At 34.1% G+C, this 17657-nt stretch overlaps 2 protein-coding genes across 2 annotated transcripts; both read right to left on the reverse strand.

Annotated features, from left to right (window-relative positions):
• Positions 1-2834: 2834 nt before the first annotated feature.
• Positions 2835-4608, reverse strand: LOC144415503 (DEP domain-containing protein 1B-like). The gene is made up of 4 exons (XM_078109718.1): positions 3831-4608; positions 3613-3713; positions 3327-3432; positions 2835-3210 (listed from the first exon to the last, which is right to left on the reverse strand). Exons 1-4 carry the CDS (start codon positions 4086-4088, stop codon positions 3037-3039), a joined length of 639 nt encoding a protein of 212 aa, XP_077965844.1. The 5' UTR covers positions 4089-4608; the 3' UTR covers positions 2835-3036.
• A 5390-nt stretch (positions 4609-9998) lies between these two features.
• On the reverse strand, positions 9999-15836 carry LOC120348161 (steroidogenic factor 1-like). The gene is made up of 10 exons (XM_039418290.2): positions 15138-15836; positions 14537-14616; positions 14034-14220; positions 13550-13701; positions 12323-13090; positions 11959-12093; positions 11717-11788; positions 11251-11470; positions 11038-11140; positions 9999-10873 (listed from the first exon to the last, which is right to left on the reverse strand). Exons 1-10 carry the CDS (start codon positions 15211-15213, stop codon positions 10720-10722), a joined length of 1947 nt encoding a protein of 648 aa, XP_039274224.1. The 5' UTR covers positions 15214-15836; the 3' UTR covers positions 9999-10719.
• Between the last annotated feature and the right edge of the window lie 1821 nt (positions 15837-17657).

A 17657-nucleotide genomic window follows, 5' to 3' on the forward strand; every position in this document is an offset into this window, starting at 1 on the left:
GAACAAAATGATTTTACGTCCACTCTTTTCTATATAAACTATCCTAACCAGTGGTAAAAAAATAAATTTGTATATAGGCATAAATATTGAAAACGAGAAACAATAGAATACTATTTTTAAGGGTTTGGGTTTAACCAATCCAGTCAGTCAGTAATTTATTTTATCACATACCAAAAGTACACAAAGGATAAACATAATTACGAAAAAAATGTATAAAAAAATACGTTTCAGTGTGAAAGGAGACGCGGTAAACCAGTGAAGGTTATCTAGCAGCGTCACCCCTGAGGAAGTGAGTCTAAAAAAAAATCATACGGAGGAAAAAATTCAAACAAGATGCTAGCAAAAATCGAAAGAAAGAAAATAAAAAAGAAGCCAGCCTCTGAGACACATTTGAGCGCCAATATCCCGGTGTCAGTCTAATTAATAAAAGAAAGCAATAAATATGTAAATCCTATCCTAAAGCAACTCCATACACCACTGGTCGGAGTAGCCATGGTAACAAATCCCGGACTAAGGTCTCCCGTTTCGGAACACTCTTACCACCATGACATCTAATCTGTTGACAGCACGCATTTTAATATAACTATAAGTCTGTGGTTCCCAACCTTTTTTATTGACTTTCCCCTTTACCTATTTTGGAACCCTTCCTCTCTATGAACACCACTTTATTTATTGAATCTTTAATGAACCGCTTTCCAAAGTAATGCGCAAGTCGCATTCCACTTTTTTGTACAGTGATTATTCATAAAAAGAATGAATTAATATTTGTGCCGCACAGTATATACTCAATGCGAAGTGCTTACGATATATATATATATGAACAAACAAAACAATAAAAAGTCCTCTCTTAAAACGGTTAAATTTCTCTCTTGAGCGGAATTCTTCCCCGGTTGGGAAGTATCGCGATATGTGTCTAGTTCAGCGTTTTCCAAACTGTGTTCCGCGTGCGTCTTCGAAGTGTTCCGTGGAAAAGAAATCAAAAATACGTCCAAAATGGTCGCCCAACTGACCGTTCGATGTAGCGTCAGTGGCTTTTTCGTTAACCGTCGGGTCTAGCTTTTTGACTGTAAAGTTCATTATCAAGTTTACAGCAATCCTTTTGGTTTTGCTATCATCAAACAAGTAGGTCTAAAAAACAGATGTTCAGATAGTAAATCTTCTACCTCCATCTCTGCCTGGTTTTACTTTGAAATGCTGAAAAATTTACTCATTTTCGCTAAACTCTATTCAGTAGAAAAATAAACTGCAGGTCTGCAGCTCGCGAAATTGTGACAAGTAACCTACTTCTATCTCCATTAGACGTAAGATTAGAGGCAAACACTACGTAATGGAAAGTAAACGACATAGGATGGTAAAATAAATGAATTCTGCCATATACACAACACTTAAATAGAGAAACATTTATAATAAATGCAATATGTAAAATATTCAATCATATTTTAGGTATGTTTAACATAATTATGTTAGTTTTCGCGCATTTGGCAACTCCCCACGAGAACCCATTGGGAACCGCAAAATGACACCCCTTTTCTTTATCAATTTTACCCTTTCATTTTTTGGTGTTCCGCGAGGCGAGATGAAAAGTGTAAGTGTTCCGTTGCCGAAAAAGTTTGGGAAACGCTGGTCTAGTTTAACAATTTGTGTGTTGGATTAATATTCGACAAGAAACTCTGGGGTCGCGGCAGAAAACTTCTGTAGATGTTTATCTAACAATGTTCTTTATTTTTTTCAATTTTAAGTGTTGCGTATGGATTGAGCAATTGTAAGGGCCCTTTTGTTCCTCTTCTAATATCAATTCAATTGTTAACCTTGAAATTTGGAGTCTACAGAAGGCACAATTTCTATGGAATGAGTAACATAAAAGTACAAGTTATGAATTTTCATTTTTTCCGGTACCGCCCAGGCCGATTTTGACTCCCGATATTTTCTGGTCGAAAGCTAACCCCACCAGAGTAAATCAGTTTGAAAAATTAGGTCTTATAAATCGGCCAAATATCCGTAAATTAGGTACTAATTGAATAGTTGTGATAGTAATTTTGGAGATAACAGGGTTATTTAATAATTTATAGTATTTGAATTGATTCAAGATAACTATTTTGCAAAAAACGCATTAAAGCTTAATATCCTTTCTTTTGTATGGCCCACTAATTTAAATTCAGCATATATATATATCTATTATGAAAGGAGTCGCGGCATGTTATAAAATATTCAAAGGGGGTCGCGACACAAAAATATTTGGTAATCACTGGTGTAGAGGATTTAGGGAAAAAAATCCATATTTCTCCTGGGTCAGAAAAAAAACAATATATTTTGATTACCCATCCAACGTGTTCCTGGAGTTTGAAGCACAGTTACAGACGGTGAGTTAGATTACTACAAGGCAAAATCGCCTACATCCGATGAAACAAAATGTTACGAAATATTTCATTTCCGATCGAATGTGCTAAAGATTTCTACATTTTTGAACATCGGATTTGAAATGATTGCATTGTGGATACGCTCCACCAATCAATTTAGATTTGCAATTTAGGAGATATTTAGTTAAAACACCCATAAATGAGCATAGATATTTATTCTCAGATCAGCCAGATAATAGCACTGGAAAATATTTCATAATTCTGAATTGACAATCGAAACCTACCTTCTTTACTATTTGACACAGAATCTACATCAGGTCAAGTCATTCTAATCCAACAGTAACATGGTGTTTGACTGACAAACTGTTGCAAACCTTACATATTACAGACGATATCTTTTAAAAATATTTCTATATTTTGATCGCAAAAACATCAGCAAATTGAAATATCTAAATATTTGTGAGCAACAGAGTTATTCAATAAAAGATACAAGAAATACAGAAATATAAAAAGAAGTGTAAAGAGAAAGAAAAGAGATGTGGATTAGATATAGGTAAATGTTTCACATAAAGTATTCTAAGTTCGAATGGATTAATAATAAGCGTTGAGTTCTGATTTGCATTGGTCGCTTCTCTTTCCATTCATTCTCGATATAACGAAATTAAATTTTTCAGTACACTCAAAACTTTTCATTTTGGACTTTTGAAGTCGATGTTAAAAAGAATCTCGCAACTTTGATAACAGCACAAGATTTTTCTTCCTTTGAGAATTCGAACATTGAACTTGAAGTTGAATATTTTCTTAGTACCGATGGAGATTTTTTGACTGACTTTTTTGTTCGTAGTGTGGTCAGCTGTAAAACGTTGTTTTGAATAATTGCAAAGTTCAAAGTCAGAAATTAACATGTAACAATCTAATGCATAAATACATATCAGTTTAAACGTTTTTAAATGGTGAACACATACATACCTTTGGTTGAATGAAGTATGAACGGAGTGATATGGATCTTCTATGAGGAGAGTTTGTTGCCTCGGCAGTTTTCTCGAGTGGAGAGAGTTCAGGATCTTTGGGAAATCTAATGAGCAAATGAAGAACGAGTCTTAAAAATATATGAATGGAAGATAAAAATATTTCAGTGTAAATTGTCATTAATATTTTTTTGTCGTCTTTGGATGTTTTTTATATTCAATACATCAGATATTATCATATTATCAATGAAAACACATTATTTTACCAATCTTCAATTAATAATTACCTGTAGAGCTTTCCGGAATCAACAAATTTTTCTTTCATCCATTTTCCATGAATATCTTCGATTAGATGTTGTTCAATGAATTTTTGAAAGAGTTTGGCAACCTGTTTAGGAAATTTATTAGAATTGAATAATCATATAAAAAAAATAAAAAAAATTATAAATGTTGACGTGGAATAACATAATTCGGTTCAATTTATAGAAAAAACACGAAACTATACCTGGATTCGTAAAATATTTCCAAATTGTTGCTTTGATAGTAAAATGAAATACATTGTATCAACTGCAGACGATCCCGTAAAACATTCTTCATAAATTTTCAGATTTCGTCTTATTTTCTTGCATTGCATTTTTGACTTGAAAGTATCGACGAGATTATTCCAAACCAATGTTGCTTTAAACGTCTTTGTGGTAATTTTAGCATTCTTGTCGGTCGCGTAGTTGTTGTTGTCAGTTCCTATGAATGAATTTGCATTCATTTCGATATTGTCCTCAATAAATTAATCTTAGTTAGTTCAATTTGCTTCCCGGAGTTAATTAATGCTAACTGACTTTCTAAATAACAATATATATACTTCTGTTATCAATATTTTATCAATTAACAAATACAGATAAGAATCATTCAATTTGTTTCTCTTGATATTGTGTAATTAAGTTTCGTTGAGCTTATTCTTTTTATCTTAAAGGTTCTTCTTGAAGGTTAATTCTTTTGAATCGTTTGACGAACGCGGTTGGTCCTTTCAATATTACACTATCTGTATTTTATAATTAGGTTTTTCTGTTTTGTCGCAATCAGATCAGTTTTCTTAGCACTTTCATTTACCTACACTTTTACAACGATCAGACGTTATGATACAGTTATGGATAGTCACAAGTTCATTTCGAGTATTTTTATAAATGACAATAATAGAAAAATTTCGAACTTTTTATCCCTTTAAAATTACAATTTACAGCAAAAGAATATAATATCCAGAGAGTCGATTAAATTTCATATCGTTGAAAAACAACTTATTCCATATGACCCACTCCACTCTTGAACATCATCAAAAATGCAGAGTCCCATAACACACTCGAGCGATTTAATAGAGACAATTTTTCGAATCAGGAAGTGCTTGAAGTGTGAAAACCTATGTATGAGCCAAGAACATTTAAAAAGTGTGAAAATAAATATTTAATAGATTCACACGTTTGGACACATTGCGGAAAGAGAGAAAAGATACAACGGAAAGAGATTGGATTGTTGTGGGTAATGTTTTGTATTTTCTAAAATGGTTTATATTTGAATCCATTGCGCATATACATATATATTTGAAAATGTATTCTAACTGATAAAAATTTTAATGAATGCTTCATCATTTTCAATGTGCTTGAAGTGATATAGGTAGTGGGTAATATATGTATTATATACACGGCATACCATTTATAATTCTGTCTCAAACTTTAAATAGTCTCCATCACTTACAAAAATGAAACTGTGAATATAAAGCAACCTAAAGTGTAGTTGAATTTACATTAGGTTATCCAATATTGATTAATGAGGTGTCCCATCCATCAATTGTGTACAATTGGGATTCAATCACATTACAATTATTGATTGAGTTCAATATTGACCTGCTATTGGTGACCAAAGTTGAATAAACCCCTTAAAAATCCGTTTTATGTTCACGTTTCTGCATTTCACCCATTTCAGACAGTTTCGTGTGTGTTGTCAGTATCTTAGCTTGTATTTCATTTAGTCTACTGCGGTTGCTGCCGGCTTTCACATGACGGAGGTTGGGCGCTAAACTTGGATGTCTGGAATTGCACCTGATAAGTATTTGTGTTGAAGCTTCACACTAATTATGTTTGTCCATTAGGAGATGATTATTAAGCAAGTTAATAATTTTGTTTTATAAATATAAGAACAGTCGTATCATTTTTATATTCTCTTGTCGTAGACGCATTGAAAATAAAATTTAGGTAAATCTTAGGTAATCTTAGGAAAAGAGATATGTAGATCAAAATCTGTAGAAGCAAATCGATTTATTTCGACTTGAGCATGATTTATCCAACTCGCATTTGTATACTGATGTCTACAAATTTTGTGAGATGACATCATTAAAATTGAAAATTGGGCACCATATGGAGTATCCGCGATTGAATTTCAGCCATCTGGTGGTCACACTACCGGTATATTGTATAAGATTTAATGACAATTTGTTTTGGCCTCTTGTTCATATCTTCCAGCATTGCCCTTTTATTGCAATGTAACGTGCATCAGTCTTAGGATTATATGGTAGTAGATCTCTTGTTTTAATATATATTAAATAAACGCTATAGTATAGCCATTCATTCAAATGTGTAATAAGGGTCGTAATATTTGAATGCATATAGTATTCCAGTATTGATAATCCAATAGAATTTTTCTTGCAAAGACTTTCATTGAAAAAATGTAAAGTTAAAGTTACGGCGGGGTATTTTGATATTATGAATCCAATGTCAATTTATATGATAATAAAGAGCGATGGTTTCAATGAACGCTTTATCTCTTTATCATATTTGGCATTTTATTTTTCCAGTGAAATTATCATGTTCCCTTTTGATCACGGTGGCAACAAAACAAAAAACTTATCAAACATCGCAGTTGTCGTCCAAAAGTACTTCTGTGTCCCAGTAACATCCCCTGCATCAGACAGAGAATTAAGCTTAGCGGGGCTTACCGTCTCCGAATTGCGGATCCAGACTCACAGAAGGACATGTGGACGAATAGAACTTTTTATATTGAAATAAATTTTTGTTATGGCAGTAATTTTTTGAACACAAAGTGGACATACAGATCGTTTTGGTATTATGTTGTTTTTGTTGTTGTTGTTAGAATTCATTTTCTTGTTTTTGTTATAAAAAAAAAAAATTTCCTCATTACCTACTGGGCCAATTGCTTCGAATTTATTTATCAGTGGTTAAAAATTGTATTTTTCACTAAAGGCTATTACGTCTATGTATTTCAAAAAATTCTATGGGCTATAAGGGATTCTTTTTTGTGAGTGTGCGATTTGTCTACTGTGACAGATTGAATACCCATACTACCTAGTTTTGGCCATCATGTCCATTTTCATATGGTATTGTTTAGGTGGGTATGTTGTATCGGTAAACTATGGCGAGGAATCGAGAATCGGATTCGAAAATTTAGGAATCGGATAAGAATCGAATATTTGTAAGTCAGGGGTCGGCAACCTTTTGTCGCTCGCGGGCCAAAATTAGGAGTTGCAAGTCATTGGCGGGCCGCACATATTTTTATAAAGTATAAAACCGAACGGATGATTCTTTTTATAATAAAAATCAATCAGTGATACATCTCTAGAATAGAATATAGATTTATTTCCTCAATGCATTTCATATCAAAAAATTTCATTTGAGTATTTTCGGCGCCATTGAACCCTTTGCACTTAGCATCAACTTTTCTGCGTTTTGTTGCCATTTGTCAAATTATAAATAAATTATAGGCTCATTAAACGAGTAATTGTGAATTATATACTTGTTAGGCTAGAATATACTTTAGTCCACACGTGTCCCTGTCAGGGGTCGGCAACCTTTTGTAGCTCGCGGGCCAAAATTAGAGGTTGCAAGTCATTGGCGGGCCGCACATAATTTTAGAAAGTTGAAAACCGAACAGATGATACTTTTCATAATAAAAACCAATCAGTGATACATCTTTCGAATAGAATATAGATTTATTTCCTCATTGCATCTAAAAAAAATTCATTTGAATATTTTTGGCGTCATCGAACTCTTTGCACTTAGCATCAACTTTTCTGCTTTTTGTTGCCATTTGTCAAATTATAAATAAATTATAGGCTCATTAAACGAGTAATTGTGAATTATATTCTTGTTAGGTTAGAATATGATTTAGTCTACACGTGTCTCACAATAAATTCTGTTACGTAAAGAATATAAACGTCAGAACAGCTGTTTTGTTACTATAATTCAGTGAAGCGCCGCGGGCCGGAATATATTACCCCGTGGGCCGTAGGTTGCCGACCCCTGTTGTAAGTAATCATACTTAGCATCTTCATCTGTGACTAGTTTGCCGCCCATTATCTTTCATTGGTTTCCCCGTCCTCCATTTTTATGACTCTAGTACCGTGATTATATCGGGGCTACAAGCACAATATGACGTCCACGTTTTTTCAGTGGCTTTCGTCTCTTGATAAAACAGAAAGGGTACAGAGGGGTATAGGATTAGTACAAATACAGATTTTAGTATAAATAAAGAAGCAAGTAACCTCGATGCTTATATAGTTCATTTATTATTTTGATATAACTATTATTTATAATGAATATTTTTTAGCGCTTTCACAAGCGGTTTTCGAATTTGAGAGATTTTGCAGGAGGGAGTAGGCTACATATATCATCCACTCAGAAACTATTTACTCATACATACAGCGTCCGCATAAACCTCTTTCCCCACATAGTAATTTTGACAATTTAAAATCCGAAAGAAGTTAAAATAGATTCTGATTCCGATGTAGTGACATCAGTCCATAGATTCGACGTTAAAAGAGTCAAAAATCCAAATGTACGAAATTATTTAGGTCATACAGCGTCCACACAAAGCTCGCTGCCGCCTGAACATTACCTCTTTCCCACATAGTAATTTTGACAATTTAAAATCCGAAGGAAGTTAAAATAGCGACCATGCCATGATTTACATCAGCACACAGGCATCGCTGACTCGTGATCCCAACATCTTAAAATTTTAGAACTTAGAACTAGATCATTTACGTCTCTGAAGTGTAGAAATGGCTTGGTTATCACTGAAAATATTGCAGTTATTTCCGCCCAGATCAGTAATATTAGTGAAAAAGTATTGTTTTTCTTTAAAAAATAGGGATAAAAACTTTGAAGATAGATGTGATGAAATTTTTTTATGTTCCTGTGGCTCTGTTTAATATACTAGATGGTACCGTGTTTTTAAAATAAAAAAGAAAATATCCAGTTTGACATGATATCAAATTGATTGCACACTCGATGATGTGGTATACATGGGCTTGAAATATAAATCCGATAGAATCCCAGTCACGGCCGGCCGCAACATATAAAACGTGACGTCTTGTTACGATTCTGCTTTTGGGATTCGATAAGAATTGATGCCAATGATTCTGATTCCGATGCGGTGACATCAGTCCATAGATTCGACGTGAAAATGTCAAAAATCAAACAGAAACGCCACATGTCGGCGATTTCAACGACATTAAACCGGATTCAACTGAAATGAAATAAGTAAAAATATGTAATATAATTTAAATACGTTTTACAAATCATCTTTGCCTGAACAAATTCTCTACGATTTCTTCACGAAAGGGGAAAGAAATTCAAAGAACACCATAAGGATAACCTATTCACTGTGAACTGTTAGTTAATATGACTCACGAGACCAGAAAATATGCATGGACTGATATATGGGTAGGCTTGACCGAGGGATATGTTTCTCCGTTCCAGCTCATCCCATCTTATAGCAATTAATGCTTGTTTCATCCCACAAAATTGCCATTATAATAATACTATGGAATGCAGAACAACGGTTATTTGAAGGTTTTAATTTTCCAGACGCTTGATACAAAATTATTATTATTCCAGTGATCTTATATAATAAGAAATTTGAAATTTCAGAAGAAATTTTGTATTTTCACGAGGGGTTGACTTTACCCCAATCCACTTAAGGCAACTTTCCCTCCCATATGTACATATGGGCGATTGTACACGAAGTAGGAAACATCTAAGTGAGGGCTCGATAGCAAATCAGATGAATAAATCTTGTCAATTCCATTAACAACGTAAAGAAACTTTTTATCAATATTAATATATAAGTTTTGAAGAGCATGTTTAGGCATACAGAAGCTGTGTATCAGATGGCGAAACTTTTAAAAATTATAATTTTTTTATTCAAAAGAGGATAGTGGGCCATATATATTTATCAATGACTGTATTGATGTGGAATTCGCTTTTGCATCCCTGAGGTCCCCCATTGGTGCCCCCCCTCCCTCCGTGGTGGCGATGATCTTTTTAGTTTGGAAGGAAATTCCACTCCGAGATGATCAAGTTTTCTAATCGGCTTAATCGTCTTAAAATCTCTGTTATAGTCTAAAGGTTTTTCAGATTTTCATAGTCTTTAATTTAGGTTTATAAAATTTTGTTTTTAAAATGGCATTGTATGCGGAAAAGAGCAAACTGCAATATATCATATAATTCCCGTATACCCCCAAAGCACGCTGCATCTCAGAAAAGGAAACACTGTAACAAGACAATTTGCTAGAAGTGATCAATTGTATTGATATGTAGCCTTATAAGACAATATTGCATTGCAAATAGACCGGTCTAGTCATAGTAGTTCACTTATGATTGAACTGAATTCAAAGCCAGTTCTATCATTAATATTCATCACTGAAATGTTGGACCTCCTGAAGTATGCGCACCAAGATGAACTCAGGTTGTGTACCAGGTTAGGGTTCAGGTTGTGCGACATCTTGGTGCGCATACTTCAGGAGTACCGAAATGCTAGTATGTTTTTCGCATTAATTCTGGTTCTGGAGGTTACCGAAAAACACAGTGGGTCAGTGGTTCGCCACCCATGCTCTATATTGTATAAAATGTCATAGAATTTCAATTTTTTTTATACCAGTTGTCATACACCCAATCGATAGAAGTAAAATCAGCTATGTTCTGTTTATTTGTATTTAGCCGGTGGCCCACCAAGGGGGCCAGACAGCTGCTGGGGTGGGAGCCACAATTCTAGGCGCAACACTGATTTTACTTTTTCCTCTACAAGAAAACTCCCCGTTCTTCCTAGTTACATTGCTTGATAAGGTTATTTCACATGCGCGTGCCGTTATCTTGGACTGAAGATACAGTTGTCTCCAAGGTTTACAATTTATTTAAGCACTTCAATGAAGGTAGTATAGTTTGAAATATCAATAAATAAAGAACTTATATACGAGTAAAGTCTATTTTGTATCCTATACCCCGAGTAGATTGTAATCACGTGATTCATTTCAAATTCACAGTGGAATTGAATTCTCGCGGTAGAGATTTTTTTAGGCAGGCAATTGACTCGTCAAAGAGTTATTAGAGTTTTCAGCGAGTAGCAACGTTACGTTTAGCATGTAACATTTCAATTAGCAAGTTATTCTTTGGTGTATTTCCTTGCTGAAATTGTTTGAATAGATATTCTTCGCAATGCAGACTTAAGGTTCGAACCTCTGACAAGGTGTAGAGTAGCTGACCGACTCTAAAAAATGAAAAGCCGACGTTTGGTTGCAAAATGAAAATATGTGTGTAGGACAACTCAGAAAGAACTTCCTAACCGTACATGAGAAAAGAATTATGATTATTTTAATGCACATAAACGGTCATTACGAACGTAACGGATGTGTTCGTAATTGAATTATCTACCTGTCTGTATTAGAACTTCCATGTCTGTGTGAATGCTGCCATAATGCTTCATTAAACGTACTTTGCGCCATCCTGAGATGAACTCGGCAAACCGAAGAAGCATCTGGGCAAAATCAAAAATTAACTTAGCACACTAAGACGCAAAATACTAATTTAAAAACAATCCGTATAAACTAGTTAGGAAGTAGTATGCAACGAATGTTAAAAACCAACCTGCGTTAAATAATATCAAAAACTTCAAACAATTAAATTCCATTTTATCAAGATGTAGATTTTTAAATTTCATCGTTAATTCTCGAGATCTTTGAATAATATTTTTGACGAAATCTTCCTCTTGTTTATCGGTGTAATGTTGACTCACATATTTATCATATGCATCATGTAGATAGGTATGTCCATTAGCTAATATTATGGTGTCCGTTGAAATATTTACCTACAAAGAAAGTACTTAAATATTATTATATTAAAAGGTATTTATTGTCATATTTGTTGTTATTGTTCCCTGTTTATTTCATCGAAACACGCTAATAGGGACGAGGAAACCGATAAACACACATTATGACATACATTAAAACTCTTTGAGATCCATATACAGTTTTGTTTGAATGAGAATCACTCTTAAATGCAAATCCTCGTGAAAAAATAAATATAAGAAACAAATAAAAATCAGAATACCCACTTGTCTATATACGTGGTCCAGCACCAAGATGTCCATCCATCCTTTTTGTAATAGAGTCATTTGGTCGCTTGTCTGAAGCAAACAAATAAACGATTATAATGTTCTCATTGTTTGCAATATTTCGAATTTGTAAGATTAGAGTCATTAATTCGGAATTGTTTCAAATTATATATTATTTCACTATTGGCTACAATACAATCCTAAGAGCGATCGTTATCCAAATAATAAATATTATAAATCACCTCTAGCTGCTTGAAATGTGAAGATGATTTTGCCCACTCCACAATCATGAACAGCGTTTGATTAGCAATTTCACAAATATACCTGAATACTTGGTCTGGCTTTAAGTGAATATCAGAAATCGTTCGATGGTTTACCTTAAGAATAAATCATAATTTGAAATTAATTTGAAAAATATTTCCGGTTATTGTTTTAAAACAGCAAACAGTCATTACACAAATCAAGAAAATTAGATCTAGGTAAAGTACTTTTGAACCATAACTAAACTTGGTTCCATATATATAATAGAATTTTTAGACGCATATCTAAAAAATAAACTCAGTTCAAGTAGCCTGCCGTCGCTCTGAAACAACCTGCTCACTGTACCTCGTTCAGTCTTAGTTCCGAGAGCAAGGATGGTTGTCGTAGATGTGGAATAGTACTAAGTGGAAAAGATTGGTGTAAGGGCTCTTTGGTCAATTCCAGATATCTTTCGGGAACGATTGGTGATAAGATTGGCGCAGATTCACCATGGAACTGAAATGAGAGTCTTTGAGATAGACCTAACTGCCGATGTTGTATACTTCGTGATAAATTGCATTCTGACTTGGATCGAAATAGTTGGGGTGAACTACATAGTAATATTTGAGGTTGATGAGGAGGAACAATCTGTCTGATATTGTCTCTTTCGGATGAAGGTATTATTTCACTCTCTTTCGTTCTCACTTCAAAAAGAGTTCTATTTTTTAAAAATTCGCACGTAGCGCTTTTTTCAAGATCAGTTGCGTTGTCTGAGCCGTAAAGTGTCCTGTTAACAAGATTATGAAAGTCCAAGTCGCCATTTCGTTCCTTCGGTGACTTCATGAGATTTGGCACATGCAAAGTATTGGAATTCATAATATATCCCCCTGCGCGACTATTGATAGTAATTGAGTTGTTATTATAGTTGTTGTAATTGGTGTGGCCATTTTTTGAACTGTCAGTATCTTCGTCCGTTATATTGGATGTTGGAAGAGCAGGATTAGAGAAATACATCTGATCCGCGACGTCCTTGTATGGTTGACTGCCGTCTTTGGTAATTCCGATTGCGTCATTCAATAATTGTTGGCGATTTGAGTCAGGAGAATATTCAGGTATTGGGTAAAATATTCGTTTCTGGAATAAAAAAAAATTATTACACATTTCCGTGGTGTTGGGACTACCGAAGCCAAAACCGGAACCTAAATTATAAAGAACTTTCGTGATAGAAATATATATATACTTGTTCCGAATACCATTGATAGCGACTTATTTTGTCTCCAACATCAAAAATTTTCACACACCAGGTTGGTCGGGATGAATAATGAATGAATTGGATCGAACCCGATATATAAATGTTTTAACGTTTACATGATTTTATTTTTATTGCATAGTACGCGCAAACGCACTGCCATGCTCTATCCGCGTGATTACACACAATTACAATCACTTGTCATTATCACATCATTTTACATAGCATATCGTACTTAAAGAAAGGGATAATGAAGAATTTTTGTCGTTCACTCATATAATAACGTCACAGCAATTCGAAAATTTAACAACTAATCAATACCAAACTAAAAAAGTGAAACAAACCTCTAGGCCCGAGTGTACTTGCCTCCCATCGAGTATGTTTAAAAATCCAGTTGCACGATGGAAGGCTTGAATCTGCTGCTTTCGAGCTCTGTCTTGTTTATACATGGGCCCAAATTTGTTTCTGCCTCCCCGCATCCGATCTGTTCGTACAGCTGAAGCATATATGAGGCTAACATTACTGGTTGTTCATGACATTAGTATTTTTATTGAATCGAACAAAAAAAATAAAGCTTACAGTATTTTCAAAATAATCGATGTTAGAAAGATGAACAAATAAATTAATTTCAGCGAGCTATGGGCAAACTAATTTCTGAGTGAACAAAAGTTGAGCAGAGGACGAGTTCACTCTGGATCTTGAGATATGTTTATTGTAACACGATGAAATATAAGATAAAAATATACATATATATCTATATATATATATGTAAAATCCAATTAACGCTTTGATCCTGCATTCTGACTAGGTTCCATGGTGCATACATACCGTCAAGCCTCATTCCGACTTTTAAACACTTTTCATAACGACAAAATGGGCATCGCTTTCTCTGTGTTTTATCTATAACACAATTTTTGCTTTCCACACACGAATAAACTTTCTTGTTTTGGACCGTCCTTTTGAAAAATCCTTTACAACTTTCACATGTCAGCAAACCATAATGGTATCCCGAAACCTGGATAGATATAAGCAAAAATGATAATGGTTAAACAAGCACCACGCGAGTATAGTAGCCTGAGTAGGCCTACTTCAACTTTAATTGCCAGGAAAATGAATATATAATTAATATGTAATCTAAAATCTATCTTAAATATTCTTCAAGTAAGGTTACTGCAACGTACGATTTTTACCAAGTTTGCCGTCATGGATTTAAATTGCTAGATCACTAGATTATGTAAACTTCACAAACACTAGATTAATTAAGAAAGTGTATATTCAACTAGACCAAGGATTTTGCGATGTATAAATTTAGTCTACATATTGTATGGTACCTTATCACCACATACGGGGCAACACTCGTTCATGGCGTAGATGTCGCTATGTGCTGTCAGCTGTGGCTCCAGGAGTACATCTGACAAAATGAAGATGGCAGTATTTGTTTTGTTTTAAGAAAAATCATGATTCTTCCAGTTGAGGTAATGAACTACATTTCATTGATCTACATTCCGAGCTTTTATTTGATTGTTTTTCACTTTTAAGTTAGTACATGTATATATATATGTTTATCTAATTAACTTCTCTGCAATTGTTTCGAAAGAAAATACGAAACACTAACATAGAAATAAGTAAATCACGCAATTTATGATGCAATGCATGAAAACATTTGCTTTAGCAGTCAAAGAAGTAAGGGGAATTTAAAAATATAAAATCAAATCTATTTGTAATTACTGACACTCCAATCAGAAGAGTCGCGCCCACGTATATATTGTTTTGAAAAGATTTTATACAACTAAAAAATTACGCACTCACTCAGAAGTTATTCAGTTTACAGGGTGTTACTGCTTCTATACCAATTTATAATTTAGCGCAAAATCAAAAATATTCATTGAAATGGTCGACAAAGAGTAGTTAGAGATTGTACAACCAGCCTACCACGAGTCATACTTTCCGAGTCCTGCGTTGTCGCGCTGTTCCCGATACTGAAGTAATTACCATCAATTCCAGCCATACTGTGGCAGTCAAATTTCAGCAAATGTATCTAGCTCTAGCCTATTATCACTTCGACATATCGTCATGCTGAAATACCAAGCTGAGCCTATGCGTATTTACGGTTTCCTAAATCTCCATTGGTCAATGATAAACATTTCAAAAAATGTATAAGTGCATTGTAAACAATGACAGCTTTTACTAAAATCTTATATTGAACTGTTTCATTAATCATATATCATTAACATTAAAAAATGACGGTCTACTATCTCCAGCTAATATGTACAAATATTACCCAGCGCAAACACGCCCGTCACAAAAGCTCTACTCCTTTAGTTACAATTTATTGCAAAATCCACACGTCATTTTGCTCTGTGTATTTAACTAACGTAAATGATAAAACAATCGCATACATATCCCAGAATATTTTTAATTATTAACAGAAGCAGAGGGTGTGGTGCTATATCGCTGACGAATTCCCCCCGCAAACTAGCTTGGGGTAAATTTATTATCACATACTGCCTGTCAAGCTTGGGCCATCACTGACTATTCCATTGAAAAATATTTACGTCTGGTTCATGTTTAGCTTGCATAAAGTTTTAACAATGATTAGGTTATCTTACTGAAATGCCAAGCAAGTTCTCGGAACTTGTAGACGGTTCAGCACCATTGATAAGCCTTCGCGGCATCCTGGTATTACTCCTTCGTCTTTGCGCAATAAATGAGATTTAAGTGAACTAGATTGAAAATAGGAGATTTAATTTTATCATGGGTTTATGTAATATGGCAATAAGTTTTTCAAACTTCACTATTCTATTTTAAATTCTATGCAAAAGATAATTATATAGTTTCGAAGTGCTCCGAAGTACTACAAAATTTACTTGTAAATTATTAGAAATAAAATAATAATTTAGTCACTGCTGATATCCAATATTACCTTATTTTCCAATATAATTCACGGGACGCGTTTTCTAATCTACAAAGCCGTTTATTTAATATATAAATATCTTTTATAAATGGGCTCATATCTTAGCTTCATTATTAAGGCCCGTGCCCTTTTTCAATGCATAAACATAAAATTCAAGACAAATATGTGCTCGAAAAACTTTGAAAATAAGCTAAAGTTTGTTCTTGTGCAAGTAATCTTTATATTATGATACTAACACACTCTCAAATATTTATGCAGCCTTGCTTTACAACCGGTTTGACGTCATTGCATTCTTATAAACAGAGTCGCAAGAGGGTTTGGCAGCTAGCTTCAAAATTCGTTGAAAATCGGGACTTTGTTGTTACTATGTGGAGTGTACACTGCAAATACCTTCTTCAAGTGTTGAGTACGAAAATAACGGGTCATTCGAGCCTCAGGTTCACTCAAAAAACCTTCGGAAATAAAATTTTAAAGATTTTAGTTACTGCAAGTTGACTAGCTTTTACTTTTTAATTCGTGTCACACGTAGAGTCAGAGTCGTAGTAAATTCGTAAGAAGAAACGCACAAATAGGAGGGGCAGAGCTCCACTGCTTTTTTAACTTGTACCGGTCTGTTCCGACGATCTCTCATTTCATTATATCAATAATAAAATGTTTTCTTCATAACTTCTCAATTTAGTACTTTCTTGTCCATAATTCATTTCTATTTTATCGGTTCCAGTCATGTTCACTCGAAATTTGAGATTTCCCCTGCTAGGCTATCGTTGTGTTGTTTGTTTTTTACTTAATGATAAATTTTTAAACAACTTTTATCATGAACATGATGATCGTCCTCGTCCGGTTTAGCAATTCACTTGTTCTAACATCGAATGACATAAATGTCTCATTCTATTCGCTATATTGAACTATTCGCCATATTGCGCAAAAAATTCATGTATAGAAATGATATTCATGGAATTTGTATCAAAGATACCTAATTAGAATTCTAGTTTAGAGCGTGGAAATGGAATTTTGGGCCACAAAGCTATTCAATAGATCCGGAGGTTTTTACGGCAAATATTAGTACACAACTCACCTCGTCGGCGAAAAAAGCAAACCTGCCTCGATAATATTACGCTCACAAAAACTTGTGATTATTCAAATTTGAAACAAAAAGTTGAATAGTCTCAACGTGACGCGAAATTGAACGGTCAGTTGGGCGACAATTCACGATCGCCATGGCGACTAATTTAGACGTACTTTCGATTCCTTTTCCACGGAACACTCGGATGAAGAGGGAACACTCGGAAGACGCGGAACACAGTTTGGGAAACGCTGTTCTAGGTCATTAGAGAAAAATAAGATACATATATAAATATATTATACAACTCTTCTCGAAAACTTTATGGATTAAATCCACTCACTTATTTTTTTTCACTTATGTGTAAGGATTCATTAAACACATATACATATTCATCTCGAACATGACTTTTGGAAGTGGAAACAAGGCAATATTTGTTACTCAATTTCTAACGAACATTTTAGAATTATTTCCAGGT

Source organism: Styela clava, chromosome 1 (assembly GCF_964204865.1).
Source record: "Styela clava chromosome 1, kaStyClav1.hap1.2, whole genome shotgun sequence".
Classification (NCBI taxonomy): domain Eukaryota; kingdom Metazoa; phylum Chordata; class Ascidiacea; order Stolidobranchia; family Styelidae; genus Styela; species Styela clava.

Excerpts from the sequence above, each read along its gene's own strand:
- LOC120348161 (XM_039418290.2), bottom strand. The coding sequence starts at position 15,213 with ATGGCTGGAATTGATGGTAATTACTTCAGTATCGGGAACAGCGCGACA. Across the intron at positions 14,617-15,137 it reads CTCGGAAAGTATGACTCGTG|ATGTACTCCTGGAGCCACAG; the intron begins GTAGGCTGGTTG and ends TCATTTTGTCAG. Across the intron at positions 11,789-11,958 it reads CACATTTCAAGCAGCTAGAG|ACAAGCGACCAAATGACTCT; the intron begins GTGATTTATAAT and ends TGTTTGCTTCAG.
- LOC144415503 (XM_078109718.1), bottom strand. The coding sequence starts at position 4,088 with ATGAATGCAAATTCATTCATAGGAACTGACAACAACAACTACGCGACC. Across the intron at positions 3,714-3,830 it reads GAAATATTTTACGAATCCAG|GTTGCCAAACTCTTTCAAAA; the intron begins GTATAGTTTCGT and ends TTTCCTAAACAG. Across the intron at positions 3,211-3,326 it reads CATACTTCATTCAACCAAAG|CTGACCACACTACGAACAAA; the intron begins GTATGTATGTGT and ends AACGTTTTACAG.